The 17,604-nt window shown below is 47.1% G+C and overlaps 1 protein-coding gene across 1 annotated transcript in view; it reads right to left on the bottom strand.

The window, feature by feature from the left end:
• Positions 1 to 213: 213 nt before the first annotated feature.
• LOC134339912 (ribonuclease inhibitor-like) overlaps positions 214 to 17,604 on the bottom strand; it is a 35,066-nt gene continuing 17,675 nt past the window's right edge. Inside the window, exons 11-17 of the mRNA XM_063036698.1 lie at positions 16,073 to 16,240; positions 7,844 to 7,930; positions 7,501 to 7,674; positions 6,220 to 6,390; positions 4,235 to 4,405; positions 1,502 to 1,672; positions 214 to 385 (exon numbers count right to left, since the gene is read on the bottom strand). Of these exons, the coding sequence (XP_062892768.1) occupies positions 214 to 385; positions 1,502 to 1,672; positions 4,235 to 4,405; positions 6,220 to 6,390; positions 7,501 to 7,674; positions 7,844 to 7,930; positions 16,073 to 16,240 (1,114 nt within the window). The remainder of the gene's footprint in view (positions 386 to 1,501; positions 1,673 to 4,234; positions 4,406 to 6,219; positions 6,391 to 7,500; positions 7,675 to 7,843; positions 7,931 to 16,072; positions 16,241 to 17,604) is intronic.

The raw sequence follows: 17,604 nt of genomic DNA, 5'->3' as shown, positions 1-17,604 counted from the left end.
CAACTGTTTACTCTTATCCATCAATGCAGCCAGACCTGCTGAGTTCCTTCAGCATTTTGTGTTGCTTTAGTTTTCCAGAACTTTCGTCTGTTTGAGATTACACAGCAGTGATAGCAACAGGGGATAGAAATTTATATTTCAACAACACTCCCAGACAAATCTCACCCAAGGGGCTCACCGATATTTAATCACACGAGACGTTACCACAAACACTCACTTAATCTGCTTGAGACATGAGTGGGTCAGTATAAGGTGGCGGGAAACAGAGACAGATTGGTCTGTGAGTCTGTTCCAATCCAGTTCCAATTCCCTCAGTGAGTGTTTTGTAGTGAGAGCAGAGACGAGATCCTCAATGCCAGAATCTGTGAGTCCAGTCCAACTGAGCCTGCAAATGAGAGAAATAAGAGGATTCAGGGGATTCCCAGAGCTTGTTCATCACACTGACAGATCTCCTGCTGACCACAAATTCCCCATCATCTGCTGTGGATCCACACTGTTCCCTCCACAACTTTCCACTAGGACACTCCTGGATGTTCAGCTATGGTAACAGTCTGATCCTCTGTGTCTGGCTGAACTGACAGTAGGGTTTCTTCTCCCTCCTGCCATCTGGCAAAAGGCACCGAAGTATTCGGGCTCTCGCGACCAGACTATGTTGTAACAGTTTCTTCCCTCAAGCCATCAGACTCCTCAATACCCAGAGCCTGGACTGCCACCAACCTACTGCCCTCTACTGTGCATATTATCTTGTTTATTATTTATTGTAATGCCTGCACTGTTTTGTGAACTTTATGCAGCCCTGGGTAGGTCTGTAGTCTAGTGTAATTTTTGTGTTGTTTTACGTAGTTCAGTGTAGTTTTTGTATTGTTCATGTAGCATCATGGTCCTGAAAAACATTGTCTTGTCTTTACTGTGTACTGTACCAGCAGTTATGGTCGAAATGACAATAAAAAGTGACTTGACTTGACTTGACTTGAACAGGTGAGACCGTACTATCAGGGAATTTAAATTGTTATGAAGTCAGTCTCTCAAACACTCAGTAAAACTTGGGAATGACAAGATCTGGGAACAATAAAATACATTCCCACCCTCACAGCTGAAAACAGTGAGACCCACAGGGCTGCACGAACTCCAGTGAAAAGAGTCACTGACTGTTCCCCCAGTCACTGCCCCTGCCCACAGATCCCACAGGAATCACCAGACTTGTGCCAGCTTTACCCTGCCACAGGTTTCCAGCCTGTGAACTGGGGGAACCTGAAGAAGTGCCCACTGCCCTTTTGGATACCCACGTACACCTCACTATGGTGACACAGGGCCCATTGGCATCACAGTCTGTAGAGCAGATGAAGGTTCTGTCGGTGTGAGCCAGACACAGAGTATGGCTGTTGGACGTGTGTGAAGGATCACGGGTCAGTGAGACGGAACTGCTGTTGTCCTGATGGAAAACCTGCCCCAGTGTACAGTGTTAATACCCAGAAACACCATCTCACAGTCTGGGACTTACACCAGTTTTTGTATTTTACACTCTGGGTTCCTCAGAGCCGCAGACAACAGTTTCACTCCCGAATCTCCCAGTTCATTATCGCCCAGGTCCAGGTCCATCAGTGAGCAGTTTGTACTGAGAGCGGACGCAAGATCCACAACACCAGCAGCTGTGAGACCGATAGACACCAGACTGTGGATCAGAGAGAGATGAGAAATTTAATCCCAGGGAATTGCTCAGTGTTTACTAAACCCCACAACAACATCCAGCATCTGACACCAGTGAATATAAACATCACTGTACCTTGAACTCTGGAAACACTCAGTTCACACAGGAACATGCAGCAGAAACCTGGGGAACATTGCACTCTTGCAGATACACTGTATATCACAGATCACACTCCACTTGTCTGAGGCATGGGCTTGAGGTGCAAACTACACTGGCCGTGTGTGTGTTGGGAGAGTGGGGCTCCCTTTTCCCACATTCCCTGTGGTCACATGGAGAGAATAGGACAGATCACAGTGTCCGATTGTCTCCATTTCACCACAGGGAATGTGGGTGAAGGGAGCCCCACTCTCCCAACACACACACGGCCAGTGTAGTTTCCACCTCAAGCCCAGGCCTCAGACAATCTGGCCTGAGGTGAACAGGCTTCATTGAAAACACTCTGGGCATTTCAGGTCTCAAATCAAAGTACAAAGTAAATTTTATTACTAGAGTACATACACGTCACCACATACAACATAGAAACATAGAAAACCTACAGCACAATACAGGCCCTTCGGCCCACAAAGCTGTGCTGAACACGTCCCTACCTTAGAACTACCTGGGCTTACCCATAGCCCTCTATTTTTCTAAGCTCCATGTACCTATCCAGGGGTCTCTTAAAAGACCCCATCGTTTCCACCTCCACCACAATCGCCGGCAGCCCATTCCACGCACTCACCACTCTCTGCGTAAAAAACATACCCCTGACATCTCCTTTGTACCTACTTCCAAGCACCTTAAAAATATGCCCCCTCATGCTAGCCATTTCAGCCCTGGGAAAAAGCCTCTGACTATCCACACAATCAATGCCTCTCATCATCTTATACACCTCCATCAGGTCACCTCTCATCCTCCGTCGCTCCAAGGAGAAAAGGCTGAGTTCACGCAACCTAATCTCAGAAGGCACGCTCCCCAATCCAGGCAACATCCTTGTAAATCTCCTCTGCACCCTTTCTATGGTTTCCACATCCTTCCTGTAGTGAGGCGACCAGAACTGAGCACAGTACTCCAAGTGGGGTCTGATCAGGGTCCTATATAGCTGCAACATTACCTCTCAGCTCTTAAACTCAATACCACAATTGATGAAGTACAATGCACGTTCACCTTCTCAACCACTGAGTCAACCTGCGTAGGAACTTTGAGTGTCCTATGGACTCAGACCCCAAGATCCCTCTGATCCTCCACACTGCCAAGAGACTTGCCATTAATGGTATATTCTGTCATCATATCTGACCTACCAAAATAAACCACCACACACTTCTCTGGGTTGAACTCCATCTGCCACTTCTCAGCCCAATTTTGCATCCTATCAATGTCCCGCTGTAATTCTCAACCTCGAAATTCTTTTTCCTGCAGGCATACTCAGCTAATCTATTGAATGGTAATTATAACAGCATCAATGAAATATCAAATAGAGCATAGAAGACAACAAACTTTTCAAATGCAACTATAAATAAATAGCAAAAGATAACGAGAGAATGAAATAAGAAGATAACGATTCCTTAAAGGAAGATCATTGGTTGTGGGAACATCTCAATAGACGAGTGTAGTTATTCTCTTTTGTTCAAGAGCCTGATGTTTGTGGGGTAGTAACTGTTCTTGAACCTGGTGGTGCGTGGCCTGAGGCTCTTGTACCTTCTACCTGATGGCAGCAGTGAGAAAAGAGCTCGGCCTGGGCAGTGAGGATCTTTGATGATGGATGCTGCTTTCTTATGACAGCGATGCACGTAGATGTACGCAATAGTTGAGGGCTTGATCCGTGTTGTACTGGACTGAATCCATTAACTTTCATAGGATTTTTCATTCAAAGGCATTGGTGAAGGATCTGGACCCCCTTCAATTCACCTACCACCCCAACGAGCACCAGTCCTCAGGGAGGGGTGAGCAGCAGCAAGTTCCTGGGTGACAACATCTCAGAGAATCTCTCCTGGGCCCAGAACATAGAGGCAAACATGAAGGAAGTGAGCCAATGTCTTAGAAAATGAGTGACATGTCATCACAGACTATTGCAAGTTCCACAGATGGACACTGGAAAACATTCTGACTGGTTGTATCATCAGAAACCCACAACATCTGGGCCAATCCCTCAGACAGGAGGGACAGGAGCCTGAAGACCCACATACCAAGGTTCAACAACAGCTCCTTCCCACTGCCTCATATTCTTGAACTGATCTGAAAGTCCCTCATTCCATCCCAGACTGGATTCCCTCAACTTGCAAAATGTGGTTTTGTTTGTTTTTCTTTATTGTGTAATTTATGTAAACTTAATGTTAATTTAAATTTGTGTAATTAATGTCTGACAGGTTTGTGATGTTCTGTACTGTTTCTGCAAAAAGTAATTTTCATAACATTTACACCTTGGACAATAAACTTTAACACTGAGCTTGTGAGTGGATCTGATGGAGCCTGAGGTGAGGGCCTGTTATTCAGGCTGGGGACTCTGATGGAGTGATGATCTGTCCCAATGCATCAGAGTCTGGTACTTACCACAGTTTCTGTAATTTACACTTTGGGTTTCTCAGAGCCTCGGATACCAGTTTCACTCCTGAATCTCCCAGTTTATTATCACGTAGGTCCAACTCAGTCAATGAGCGGTTTGTGCTGAGAACGGAGGTGAGATCCACAACACCAGCAGCTGTGAGACCAACAGACTCCAGACTGTGGATCAGACAGAGATGAGAAATTTAATCCCACTTTCAGTCGTGATCAGTGTTTGTTAACACAATTACTGATAACACCAATGTTCAGCATCAGATATTACCACACCATGATCCCCAGAAACACTCAGCTCACATCGGAACCAACAGCAGAAACGTGGGAAACATTGTTCATTTGTGAATACTCTGTCTACCACAGATCACACTCTCCTGTCTGCAACATATTCAGCCTTGCAGTGCAGATCACAGTGTCCTATTGACTCTGTTTCTCTCAGAAGGATAAAGGCACCCCCACTCTCCTTACACACACACAGCCCTCGTAGTCTGTCAGAAGAGCCAGTTCCGTATCAGACACACACCATGACCTGAGGAGAAAGGCTGCGATGAAAACACTACGACCTTCACAGAAGTCTTAAATCAACTCCTGATTCAGTGAGGAACTGACCTCCTTCAAGTTACCTGTCACCCCAACTGGTCCACAGCAGATACCTTCTCATCCCTGTTCTGGATGATCCAGACAACTGGAAATATAAGTCAGCCTGTTGTTCTATCACCAATTTGTGGGCCTCTGTCCCTCACACTGGATCCTTGACTTCCTCATCCTCCTCACTCCCCATCAACACCGGCAAACCTGAGCACTATGTGCTTCATCCCCTGCTCTATTCTCTCTACACCACCGTCTCTGTGCCTGAGCACAGCACCGAAGCTGCCTGCAGATTCACCGATGACAGAACTGTTGTTGGCAGATTCACATTTGCTAATGGGGAGGTGTACAAGAGTGAGATAGGTCAGTTGGTTGAGTGGTGTTATCAGAACAACCTCACAGTGAACATCTACAAGATCATGGAACTGACTGTGGACGTTAGGAAGGGGAAGTCAGGCAGACTAACACCAGTCCTCCCTGAAGGTTCAGTGGTGGAAAGGGGGAGCAGCAGGAAATTCCTGGGTGACAATGTCTCTCATTGGCCCAGAACACAGAGGCAATCATGAAGAACACATGCTACCCTCTCTTTGAAGATTAAGGAGATTGGTATGTCATCACAAACTGTGATAAACCTCCACAGATGTACATAGAAAAGCATTCTGACCAGTTGCTTCACAGCCTGGAGTGAAACTTCAATGCCCAGGAGCACAAGAGGTTGCATCTCGGGTACATTTTGCCCCACCCTCGTGGACGTTTACAATTAGAGGCTTTTGAGTAACGTTGGGATAGGCACATGGAAGTAAGGAAGATGGAGCGATATGGACATTTTGTAAGAAGGAGGGATAAGTCTTTGGGGGATTTTGATTTGCTTTTTACCTGGTTCGGCACTACACTGAGGGCTGAGTAACCTGTTCCTGTGCTGTATTGTTCCATGTCTCTAGGTCTCAAACAGTGACATCCATCATCCAGAACCCACACCATCTGGGCAATTCGCTCTTCTCGATGCTGGCATCAGACAGGAGGTACAGGAGCCTGAAGACCCACATTCCAAGATTCAACAACAACTTCTTCCACTCCCATCATTTCTCTTGAACTGATCTGAAAGACCCTAATTCCATCTCAGACTAGATTCACTCACATTGCTAAATGTGGTTATGATTATCTTTACTGTGTAATTTATGCTTGTGTAATTAATGTCTGATATGTTTACAATGATCTATACCGTTGCTACAAAAAGCTGATTTTCATAACTTTTACACATATATTTGCCCAGAACAATAAACTTTAACACTGAACTTGTGAGTGGACCTGATGGAGTGTGAGCTGAGAGCCTGTTGTTTGGGCTGTGGAGATAAATGGCCTGTCCCAATGTCTCACAGTCAGGTACGTACTCAAGTTTCTGTATTTTACACTCCCGGTTCCTCAGAGCCTCAAACACCAGTTTCATCCCTGAATCTCCCAGTTCATTATAAGCCAGGTCCAGCTCTGTCAGTGAGCGGTTTGTACTGAGAGCAGAGGCGAGATCTACAACACCAGCAGTTGTGATATTGACAGAATCTAGACTGTGGATCAGAGAGAGATGAGAAGTTTAATCCCAGGGTTTATTAAACCCACTTTCACCAATACCCACAGTAATGCTCAGTGTTTATTAACCCCACAATTACCAATAACACCAATATCCAGCATCAGACACCAGTCAGTATAAACATCACTGCACCTTCTGAACTGGAAACACTCAAATCTCCCCAGAACAAATGGCAGAACCCAGGGGACATTGTATATTTGTGTTCACCCTCTACATCCCAGCCCCACTCCACAGTACACCACCACTCTGGACCTTGTGCTCTGTACTGAATCACAGTGAGGCAGTGTAACCTCCCACACTCCCAGCTTCCCGTCACCCTGTCTCCACTCCACAAGAAAAACCCAGCACGTCCTCGTGTTCCTCACATTAGTCCCAGACCTCATCCTCTGGACGGGTTGTCACACGACGACACAACTCCCTCTCTGCCTGTCCAGACATTCTGTGCCAACAGAACCAAACTCGGTGGACTCCACTCACCATCTACGTTAACTGTACATCCCAACCTGGTCACCACACCAACACAATGCTGCCTCGGGGAAACACCCACACTGAAAACTGGTTTCATCTCAGCAAGCATATTCTCCAAACCCCACACTGAGAGCTGAGGTTTGCAATGGTTTACCGTTCAGCGATAATATTAAACCAGCTCCAGGTCAAAGGTTGGGGAAGTAAAGTTACCAAAACACTGAATCAAGTTTAAATCCATCAGTGAGAAATGTTCGACACACAATCTGACCCTGAACATTTTGTGGTCTGGGTCCAAGTTCTGTCACACCTTCCTCCATGGGACTGACGGTGCCCAACTGCTCAGTAATTTCCTGTTGTGTCTGAGTCTCCACAGGGAACTGGGTAAAGGCAGCCCCACTCTAATCCCACAGCGATCGACCCTGTAGTGTGTTTCAAGAGCTGATTCCACCTCAGACGCGCAGTGACCTGAGATGAACAGGCTGCACTGTAAACAGGTGGAGGTGAGTGGACCTGATGGAGCCCGAGGTGAGAGCTTGTTACTGGGGCTCTGCAGCAGCATTAACAATTGGAGATCGATGGAGTGATGATCATCCCCATTCCCCCACAGTCTGGTACTTACATCAGTCTCTGTATTTTACACTTCAGCTTCCTCAGAGCCTCAGACAACAGTTTCACTCCTGAATCCCCCAGTTCATTGTAACTCAGGTCCAGCTCCACCTCTCTCAGTGAGTGGTTTGTACTGAGAGTGGAGATGAAGTGCTCAAAATCAGATGTGAAACGATCAGCTGTCAACCTGATGGACCGAGAGGAAACAGAAGAGAGAAACAAACAGATTCAGTGTAAATCTCCCAGGTGACCATCAGTGGTTTGAACAGTGATGCAGGGGTTCATCAGGACAGAACTGGGACATTATTGGAACTTTACTCACACAAAGATCAACAGACTCACAGTCTGGTACTTACCCCAGTTTCTGTATTTTACACTTCGGGTCCCTCAGAGCCTCAGACAACAGTTTCATTCCCCAATCTCCAGGTTCATTGTCCTCCTCACTAAACACAGAGTGAGAAACACTGTTACCAAAGTGACCCTGAAGTAATTTCCCTCTCTCTGACATAACAGGGATCACACTTCCATCAGAGCTGTTTCCACAACAACCTGAGAGACACAGGGTGACAGCAACACTGAAACAACAGTGTTTGGGAGACGGGGGATCCGAGAGCTCAGGGTTCCCTGTTCCCAGCTGCTGTTGAACCCACGGAAAACCAGAACGCTGCAACATTTACATCTCCAACATCAGTATTTATTAAAGAGAACACACTAATGAAGGTGGTAAAATTATTGTATTGACAACGGTAATTTCAATTAATTTACACTTCACCCTCTGCCATTTCTGTTCCTGCCGGTTTATTCCCTCTCACCAGGGATTTACAGTTCATAACTAGATAAGTAAATGGATCCTGTCCCGATCACATCACATCTGTAGGGAGAAATCCCACCAGCCCAATACCCCCTCTCCCCACTTCCCTGTACCCCAGCCACTTATTCTCTCTCACACTGCCAACTGGGTCTTTATATCTGGAACCCTATTAAATTCTGTTTTAAATGTATCCAAATGACTTGGCCTCCACAGCTGTCGGTGGCAATGAATTCCACAGATTCACCACCTTCTGGATAAAGAATTTCCTCATGTCTATTCTAAGGGGACATACTTCTATTCTGCGGCTGTGCTCTCTGGTCTGAGACTCCCCCACTAGAGGAAGCACCCTCTCGACGTCCACTCTATCTACGCCTTTCAATATTTAACTGCTCTGAATAGTCCGAGGCTTTCGTCGTCGTCATCATAGGTCACATCTGGAATTTCCAGTTGGCGGATGATTTCCCTCCACAACGCTCTGACATATTGGGAAATCACGTACGTGGCAGGTCACAGCAGCGGTTTGCCTTTGCTTTCTGCCGGGTGAGTTTAAAGAGGACACCATCTCTTGCGTTGGATGACCAGGATGTCTAAGTGCCCTGTCCTGCTCTTAGCGCTCCACCAACACCTGGTGGCCTGCCTTCTTGACCATTGGACCATTAATCGGTCTCCTCCGCTCAATCTGCTGGGGCCAGACTTCACACGCTGGGATAGGCAGATCCCCTACCTCACTGAGGGTCGAAGACCCGTCGGCTACCCTCACCTGGTTTGGCCCGTCTGCCGAGATGGTTTACCAGGGTGTGGCCGCTGTGTGTGCTACGACTACTTGGAGCCACAGGTGAGAGCTGAGCGCCAGGTGGGGACCAAAGGTGGACGAGCTGCCCTGAAAAAGGGCATGGCAGGCCCCCCACCAGAGGTGCTACCCCTCCCTAGACATCCCATACACCCCAACTGAGGCTTTACCAGTTCAATATATCGTCTCAGCATTGCATCCTTGCTTTTCAATAGCTGAATTTAAATGTCAGAGAACGTACACGGTGTACACCTTTCACAGCATCAGAATACCCACTGCCTCTCCCTTCAGTGGAAGGCAGGCATTTCAAATCCAGCAAGATCCCACAAACAGCAATGAGATAATGATCTGAATAACTGTTTGAAGGTTTTGCCTGAGGTCCGAGAATTGGCTGCAACGCAGGAGGCCACACGAGAGAAAGCACAGGGAGTAGGAAGGTGTCTGCTTTTTGGGAAGGGAATGGTGGATGGGCAACTATGGATCTGGTGGCAAAAAGGTTTGTCAGTGAGCAGTAAGAGAGCAGGAGAGAGAGGAGGAAGAGAGTCAGGGAGAGGAGAGAATGGGGAAAGAGAAAGGGAGCGGGAGAGAAGGAGAGAGAGGAAAGATGGGGAGAGATAAAAAGGAGAAGGGGAGTATAGAAAGTGGAGAGAGAAAGGAGGAGAAAGGAAGTGGAGAGAGGGGGAGAGGAAGGGGGAGAGGAAGGGGGGAGAGGAAGGGGGGAGAGGAAGGGGGAGAGGAAGGGGGGAGAGGAAGGGGGGAGGAAGGGGGAGAGGAAGGGGGGAGAGGAAGGGGAAGAGAAAGGGGAGAGGAAGGGGGAGAGGAAGGGGGAGAGGAAGGGGGGAGAGGAAGGGGGGAGAGGAAGGGGGGAGAGGAAGGGGGAGAAGAAGTGGGGAGAAGAAGTGGGGAGAGGAAGTGGGGAGAGGAAGGGGGAGAGGAAAGGGGGAGAGGAAGGGGGAGAGGAAAGGGGAGAGAAGGGGGAGAGGAAAGGGGAGAGGAAAGGGGGAGAAGAAGGGGGAGAGGAAGGGGGGAGAGGAAGGGGGAGAGGAAGGGGGGAAAAGGAAGGGGGGAGAGGAAGGGGGAGAGGGGAAGGGGGGAGAGGGGAAGGGGGGAGATGCTATGAAAGGTCCTACCATAGCAGGAGGGGAGACCGACAGCTCGCTGTTTCGATGTTACTATCTACAGCATCATTTTATACGAGTTCCCCAACTTGAGAACCAGCAGACGAGATATGAATAGAGAGACAGAGATAGTGATAATTGCCTTATCCACTGGCTCCACACCCTGAAGGCAGGTGGCTTCCAGGCCTGGAGATGCCGAAATGCCCGGCTGCTCAGTGGTTTCTGAGATCCAGAACCCACCACCCGTGAAGAACCATAGTCTGAGCACAGCTGTAGATCACAGACTCCAACAGGACCCTAGCCACCTTAGAAAGCAAAAAAAAGGGAAGAGGAGATGTAAACTGTTTTGCAGATGAACTGGATGAAGTCACTGAAGTCCACTAAAACCTCTTCTCACCCATATTCTAGTCCTCTTGAAATAACGCGAATATTGGAGCAACGCTCTTGACCGGAAACTTCCACAAAACGTAGTGGATACTGCTGTTGAGTGAATGAAGTCACCAGAGAGAATTACTGGGAGACACAAAGCAGCTTCTTTATTTCGACAGAACAAGGTACAGCAGGCATCATGTGGAGATGCTTTCACAAGGTTACCAGACAAAGGTGCAGAAGTAGGCCATTCAGCCCATCGAGTCTTCTCCGCCACTCCACCATGAGCTAAACTATTCTCCATTCCAGTTCCAATTTCCGGCTTTTTCCCCATATCCCTTGATATCCTGGCTAATTAGATACCTATCAATCTCCTCCTTAAACACCCTCAATGATCGGGCGTCCACAGCTGTATGTGGCAATAAATTCCAAAAATCCACAACCCTCTGGCTAAAAAAATTTCTCCTCATCTCTGTTTTAAATGGGTAACCTCTAATTCTAAGACTGTGGCCTCTTGTCCTGGACTCACCCACCAAGGGAAACAGCCTTTCCGCATCTCCTCTGTCCAATCCTTTCAACATTCGAAATGTTTCTATGAGATCCCCTCTCATTGTTCTATGCTCTAATAAATACAGTCCAAGAGCCGACAAACGCTCCTCATATGTTAGCCCTTGCATTCCAGGAATCATCATCGTATATCTTCTCTGAACTCTCTCCAACATCAGTACATCCCTTCTAAGATAGGGGGCCCAAAACTGCACACAGTACTCCAAATGAGGTCTCACCAGTGCCCCAAAGAGCCTCATCAACACCTCCTTACTCTTATACACTATTCCTCTTGAAATGAATGCCAACATTGCATTCGCTTTCCTTACTGCTGATCCAACCTGGTGGTTAACATTTAGGGTATCCTGCACGAGGACCCCCAAGTCCCTTTGAACTTCTGATTTTTGAATTTTCCCCATCTAAATATTAAACTGCCCAATTATTTCTTCTTCCAAAATGTACAACCGTACATTTCTCAACATTGTATTTCATCTGCCATTTCTTTGCCCACTCTCCTAAACTGACCAAGTCTCTCTGCAACCTTTCCGTTTCTTCAACACTTCTTGCTCTTCCACCTATCTTGGTGTCATCCGCAAACTTAGCCAGAAAACGATTTAATCCATAAGCTTTCGGGGAAAAGGTCTGCTAGCCCAACATGGGGCTTGCTATTTTACGCATCAAACATCAAAGGACAACTCCATATTTACTACCTATGGACAATGCTTTCTTTGAGACTACATACAACCTTCACACCTCCTGATTCACCTCCCTGCCAGACCCCCAAATGAATTTTAATCAGCATTGCCTGGACTGGGATTCACAGCTTTTAGGAAACAATTGTTCGGAGCAAAACTCCAAGGTAAATGCACAATACATTTTCAGATGTAAAGACCAGTTGGCGGGAGGAGAGAGAGCAGCGCACCACGCGTGCACAGCCCTCCGGTGAAAAATGACACCGTACCCGTTAAATAGGGGCCGTGGACAATTCTGATTTGATGGAGATAGATGTGAAGGCAGAGAGGAACATCTGGAGAAATTTCTGAAACGCCAGATCGCTGCTGTTGTTACTGCGCGGTCGGGAATCTTCCGGAGGGAAGGCCTCAAAATCCCTGGCTTTGCCTGCTGTTGGCGACCGAGATTGAGGTCGAATCATTCAGACAGAGATGGTGCTCAGTACTCGGTGTCGGAGAGCTGATCGGAGGCCTGAAGTTTTCGGATGACTCAGATTCGGACTGTGGTCGGGCATGGCAGGGAGAGTTTTTCTTCCTTCTCCCATCTGCGTGAGATGTGGGACATTTGAGAGACTTTGAACTTTTTACTGTGCTCATGGACTTTTTCATCAAGTTATGGTATTGTTGCATTGTTGTAACTATATGTCATAATTATGTGGTTTTGTTAGTTTTTTCAGTCTTGGTCTGTCCTGTGTTTTGTGATATGACACCGGAGGAAATATTGTATCATTTCTTAATGTATGCATTACTAAATGACATTAAAAGAGGACTGCGTGTCTTCATAGTCTAAAAAAAAGTAGCCAAAGTCAATTGTTAAATGTATCTGTCCTGAACCCAAAAATCACTCTAACAGATACGACAGATACGTCCTTTCTTAACGGCCTCCCCATCATTGTACACATCACCATGACACACTGTCACAGGAGAACAGTGTCACAAGAATCACTCCTTGTAATAATGATCAGCGACACACAGACAATCTGTATTTACCGACAAATAACTTCCATTGTTGCAATTAAAAAAAACACGTGGGTTCCCAAACTACTAGGATCCCTGACCCTCCATGAACAGTCAATGAAAGAAAAAAGTATTGCCCAGGAAAGGAGTACACACTGGCCGGGTGCTCCTCGTGGTCCCGATCTCCACGTGTCCATGGGCTCCTCCTTATTCGTGACGGTTGGTCACTGGTTGCTGGAGAGTTATCGCCCTTGCGTATTTGGAGCTCCTGAGTCTTACACTGCTCCTCGTCAATTGAACCATTGGATCTCCATCCCATTGGCTCAAGGTCACCTGACCTACCTGAGTCATCTTCTAACTGGTCATTGCACAGGGCTACAGCCAACATTGTTTCCTGGCTCTGCCCACCCCAGCCTTGTGCATTTCTGGTTTCAGATTCAGACTGGTTCAAACCATTTATGAGGTGACCCAGATGGAGCTTAACGAGATTAAAGATGGCTTCTTTGGTCGGCCTGGCATTTTATTCAATAAGTAGCTACTCAACAGAGAATGATCTCTGGTGTGGCAGGTCATTAGCTGAAACTTCGTGTGTCTACATTCAATTGCTCTGATTAGATTGTCCCAGAGGAAGAATCAGTTCAGAGTCTACAAAATAGGGGGTGGGGAACAAAGACAAATGGTTTGTCTGCCTCCCGTGTCCTTGATTCATCAAATCCACTAATTGTGTACCGCAGTTTCTTCTGGCCAACAGCAGTTTATCATTGATTGTTGTTATTTGCCAGTTTGTTGTCTTTTGCACATTGGTTGTTTGTCAGTCCTGTTGGGTCTATTGTTTCTTGGATTGACTGTAAATGCCCGAGTTTCAGTGTCCAAAACCATGCATCTGTAGGTCTAACAGCTGACTTTCTATTTATCTCACTGTGCTGAACACCAGCTGTCCATCAAGCAGCTCCTCCCTTCTCTCTGTTTGAACTTGGAAGCTGCCAGTGTCCTTGCAAAGTGTAAACATGCTGCAGAGAAACCATAACACCATCTCAAAGTTGTTTTTGCCTCTCCCTCTCTTAATAGCAAGGTGTCTGGTGTTGAACAACTCTCTCTCTCTCTTTTCAAAAGCACAGTTCATAGGGGTAATTCAGGACCCCGTCACACAGGGCTCTGTGACTGACGGGATCACAGCCACGCCCACTTTCACGTCACATCATCTCCAAACCCTGGAGTCGCGGGTTTGATCCCGACTCCAGTCTGACGCACAATTCACAACACAGATTCAAATTTAATTTCATCTTCATTTCTCCAATACATAGTTTACAATTATCTTGCCAATAAAAATCTCGGTAAAGATATCAGCCTTTATTGTTCTGAGGATACACAGGTAGTTGATGATCAGCAGGGACTCGTCAGGCTGAAAGGCTTCTTTCTGTGCTGTATCTCTGCATCACTCCATGCAGCGATTTATTCTCACTGCAATGCGAGGAAGATGAGGAAAGCATACTGGGGTTAACACCATGGGAACAATTCATCCATGTCAGCTGTGATTCTGACGAAGTTCTCACTTGTGCACATTGGGCCCAGATCTCTCTAATCCATCCACTCAACCATTTTTTAAAATGTAGTTTCTGTACCTGTCACATCCACTTCATATCACAACTAGGTCCGGGTACGGACCACCTTTTGCGTGGAAAAGGTTGCCCTTCGGGTTTTTATAAAACCTCTCTCATCTCACCATAAGTCTGTGCCCTCTGATTCTTGGGGAAAAGGAATGTACTATACAAGGGTTGCACGGTAGGGCTTAAGGATTAGCAAAGCACATGACAGCACCAGTGACCCGGGTCCAATTCCCAACACTGTCTGTAAGGAGTTTGTACATTCTCCCCATAATCATTCAAGTTACCTCCGGGTGTACCGTCACAAATAAAAGTAAAATAAATAGTTCCAAATAAAAGTTCAACCCATCAGGATTTTATACATCTCTGTGAGGTCACCCCTCAGATTCCTACACTCCAAGGAACAAAATCACAAACTTCCCGAAACCTTGTGTTCTTCAGTAGTGAGATGGGAGACAGGAATGTTGTACAGGAGTCTCCATTGCTCAAGGGTTTACTAGACTTGTAAACGAGCGGCTGAGCTCTGCTGTTCCCTCAGTGGGCTAGCCCAGGGGCAGATGGGCAGAATGACTCTCTTGCGCCTCCCTGCTTCCAGATGGTAAGGTAATCTCTCACCCCTTGTCCTTGAGGATACTGAGAGGGGAGATAGGGAGCTGAGTCAACAGGAGCATCCTTAGCTCAGGGGTAAGAACTTTGGTCTTGTAAACCAGGTGCCCTCGGTTTGAATCCCACTGGGCTCTCAAACCTTTCCACCCAGCATTTGTGTGAGGAGTCCATCAGTTGGATCCTAATGTTTTTGAGCCAAGAAGTCAGGAATACAGCATGAAATTTGTTGAATTTGATCATTTATTAAATGCTACAAGAATAACAAACGAGAGATGAGGATGAAGAATGGGGGAGGGGTGGAGGGAGAGGGGATGCGTGTGGTAGGGGAAGGGATAAAGAGAGACAGAAAGCCAACAGTGAATGGTTTTCTTATCCCTGTTTGCTAATTGCACTGAATTTCCGGAGATAAGGGTTACCAAAAAGATTGCCCCTATTCGAGTCAACACTGACATCAGAGGGCAGGGGCCCTATGAGTGACAGTGGCAGTAACAAATCCAATCCCACTACACTGCCGTTCCACCTCCAGAGATTTCTGCCCTGGTTCAGCCCAGCCCCAGGGACACCTGGTGAGACTGTCCCTGTCCCCTTGTGGCCCAATGCCGAGCGTCCCAGGATTAATACCACTGGCAGTTGCCATGAAATTTGTTGTTTTGTGGCAGCAGTACAGTGCAATAAATAATAGATCAATAAATTACAATCAAATATATATAAAATTGTATGAGTGTAAAAAGAGGCAAAAATCTGAGGTAGTGTACATGGATTCATTGCTCGTTCAGAAACATGGTGGCGAAGGAGAAGATACACTGAGATAGTCACACTGTCAATCTCTCTCCAGTTCCTGTTCCCTCTGGTGACTTCAAAAGATAATTTTTGTCTGAGATGAATAAATTCCACTGCAGCCTGAGACAGAGTGAAAAATAAGGAGGAAACAAACAGATTACACAACTGTGTCAAGAACAGGGCACTGGGGTTAATATTTCTACAACACTTACGCACAAATATCACCACAGAAACCCAGGGATTTATCTCACTAAACGTAACAGAAACACTCACTCAATCTGCTTCAGACTCCTGCATTTCAGAGTGAGTTGTTGCAGAGCGGAGACACATCGGTCTGAGAAGGAGTTGGCTCCCAGGTCCAGCTCTGTCACTGAGCGGTTTCGACTGAGAGCAGAGACAAGATCCTGGGTGCCATAATCAGAGAGTCCAACACGACACAGCCTGGAGATCAGAGAGAGAGCAGTCGGTTCATCATCCTGATACTGTCCCCAGTGATAAATCTCCTGCTGACCCGGATTTCTCTGACCACCTACCACGGGATTGGATCACAAACAAGAGAAAATGCTGCGCTACATCAACGACTGCATTGGTGCTGCTTCCTGCACCCATGTAAACTCGTCGACTTCATCCACTTTGCCTCCAACTTCCACCCTGCTGTCAGACTTACCTGGTCCATTTCCGACACATCTCCTCCCCTTCACAACCTGTCTCTATCTCTGGAGACTGCTTATCTACTGATATCTATTATAAACCCACCAACTCTCACAGCTACCTGGACTGTGCCTCTTATCACCTTGTTGCTTGTACAAACGCCACCCGCTTCTCTCACTCTCAATTCATCTGTCTCCACCGCATCTACTCTCAGCATGAGGCTTTCCATTCTAGAATAAAGGAGATGTCCTCCTTCTTCAAAGAAAGGGGCTTCCTGTCCTCCACCATCAACGCTGCCCTTAACCGCTTCTCTTCCATTTCAAGCACGTCTGCTCTTACCCACCTGCCTGCCACCCTACCTGGGATAGGGTTCCACCCCATCAGCCTCCACGTCCAGCACATAATTCTCCGAAACTTCCGCCACCTCCAACCACCAAGCATCAAGCACATACTTCCCTCCCCCCAACTTTCTGCTTTCTGCAGGGATCGCTCCCTAAGAGACTCCCTTGTCCAGTCATCCTTCCCCACTGATCTCCCTCCTGACACTTACCCTTGCAAATGGAACAAAATGCTACACCTGCCCCTACACCCCTTCCCTCACTACCATTTAGGGCCCTAACCAGTCCTTCCAGTTGAGACGACATTTCACCTGAGTCTGTTGGGGTCATAAACTTTGTTCGGTGCCATCCAGGATGGATTGGGAGACCGATTGCCAAGCACCTATGCTCCGTCTGCCAGAAAAAGTGGGATCTCCCAGTGGCCACGGATTTTAATTCCACTTCCCATACCCATTCCGATTTGTCAATCCACAGACTCTTCTACTGTCATGATGAGGCCTCACTTAGGTTGGAGGAACAACACCTTATATTCCGCCTGGGTAGCCTCCAACCTGATGGCATGGACATCGACTTCTCAAACTTCCAGCAATGCCCCCACTCCCACCTTTCACCATTTCCAACTCTCACGTTGTCTCTTTGCCCGTCCATCACCTCTCTCTGGTGCTCCTCCCCGCTTCTCTTTGTTGCATGGCCTTCTGTCTCTTTCACCAATCAACTTCCCAGCTCCTTGTTTCATCTCTCCCCCTTCAGCTTTCACCGATCACCTGGTCTTTCACTCTCCCCTCCCACCACCGTTTAATTCTACTCCTCAGCTTT

This window comes from Mobula hypostoma, chromosome 31, assembly GCF_963921235.1.
Source record: "Mobula hypostoma chromosome 31, sMobHyp1.1, whole genome shotgun sequence".
NCBI classification, from domain to species: Eukaryota; Metazoa; Chordata; class Chondrichthyes; order Myliobatiformes; family Myliobatidae; genus Mobula; species Mobula hypostoma.
The sequence above is the reverse complement of the archived record's forward strand: the minus strand, read 5'-3'. Positions and strand labels throughout refer to the sequence as shown.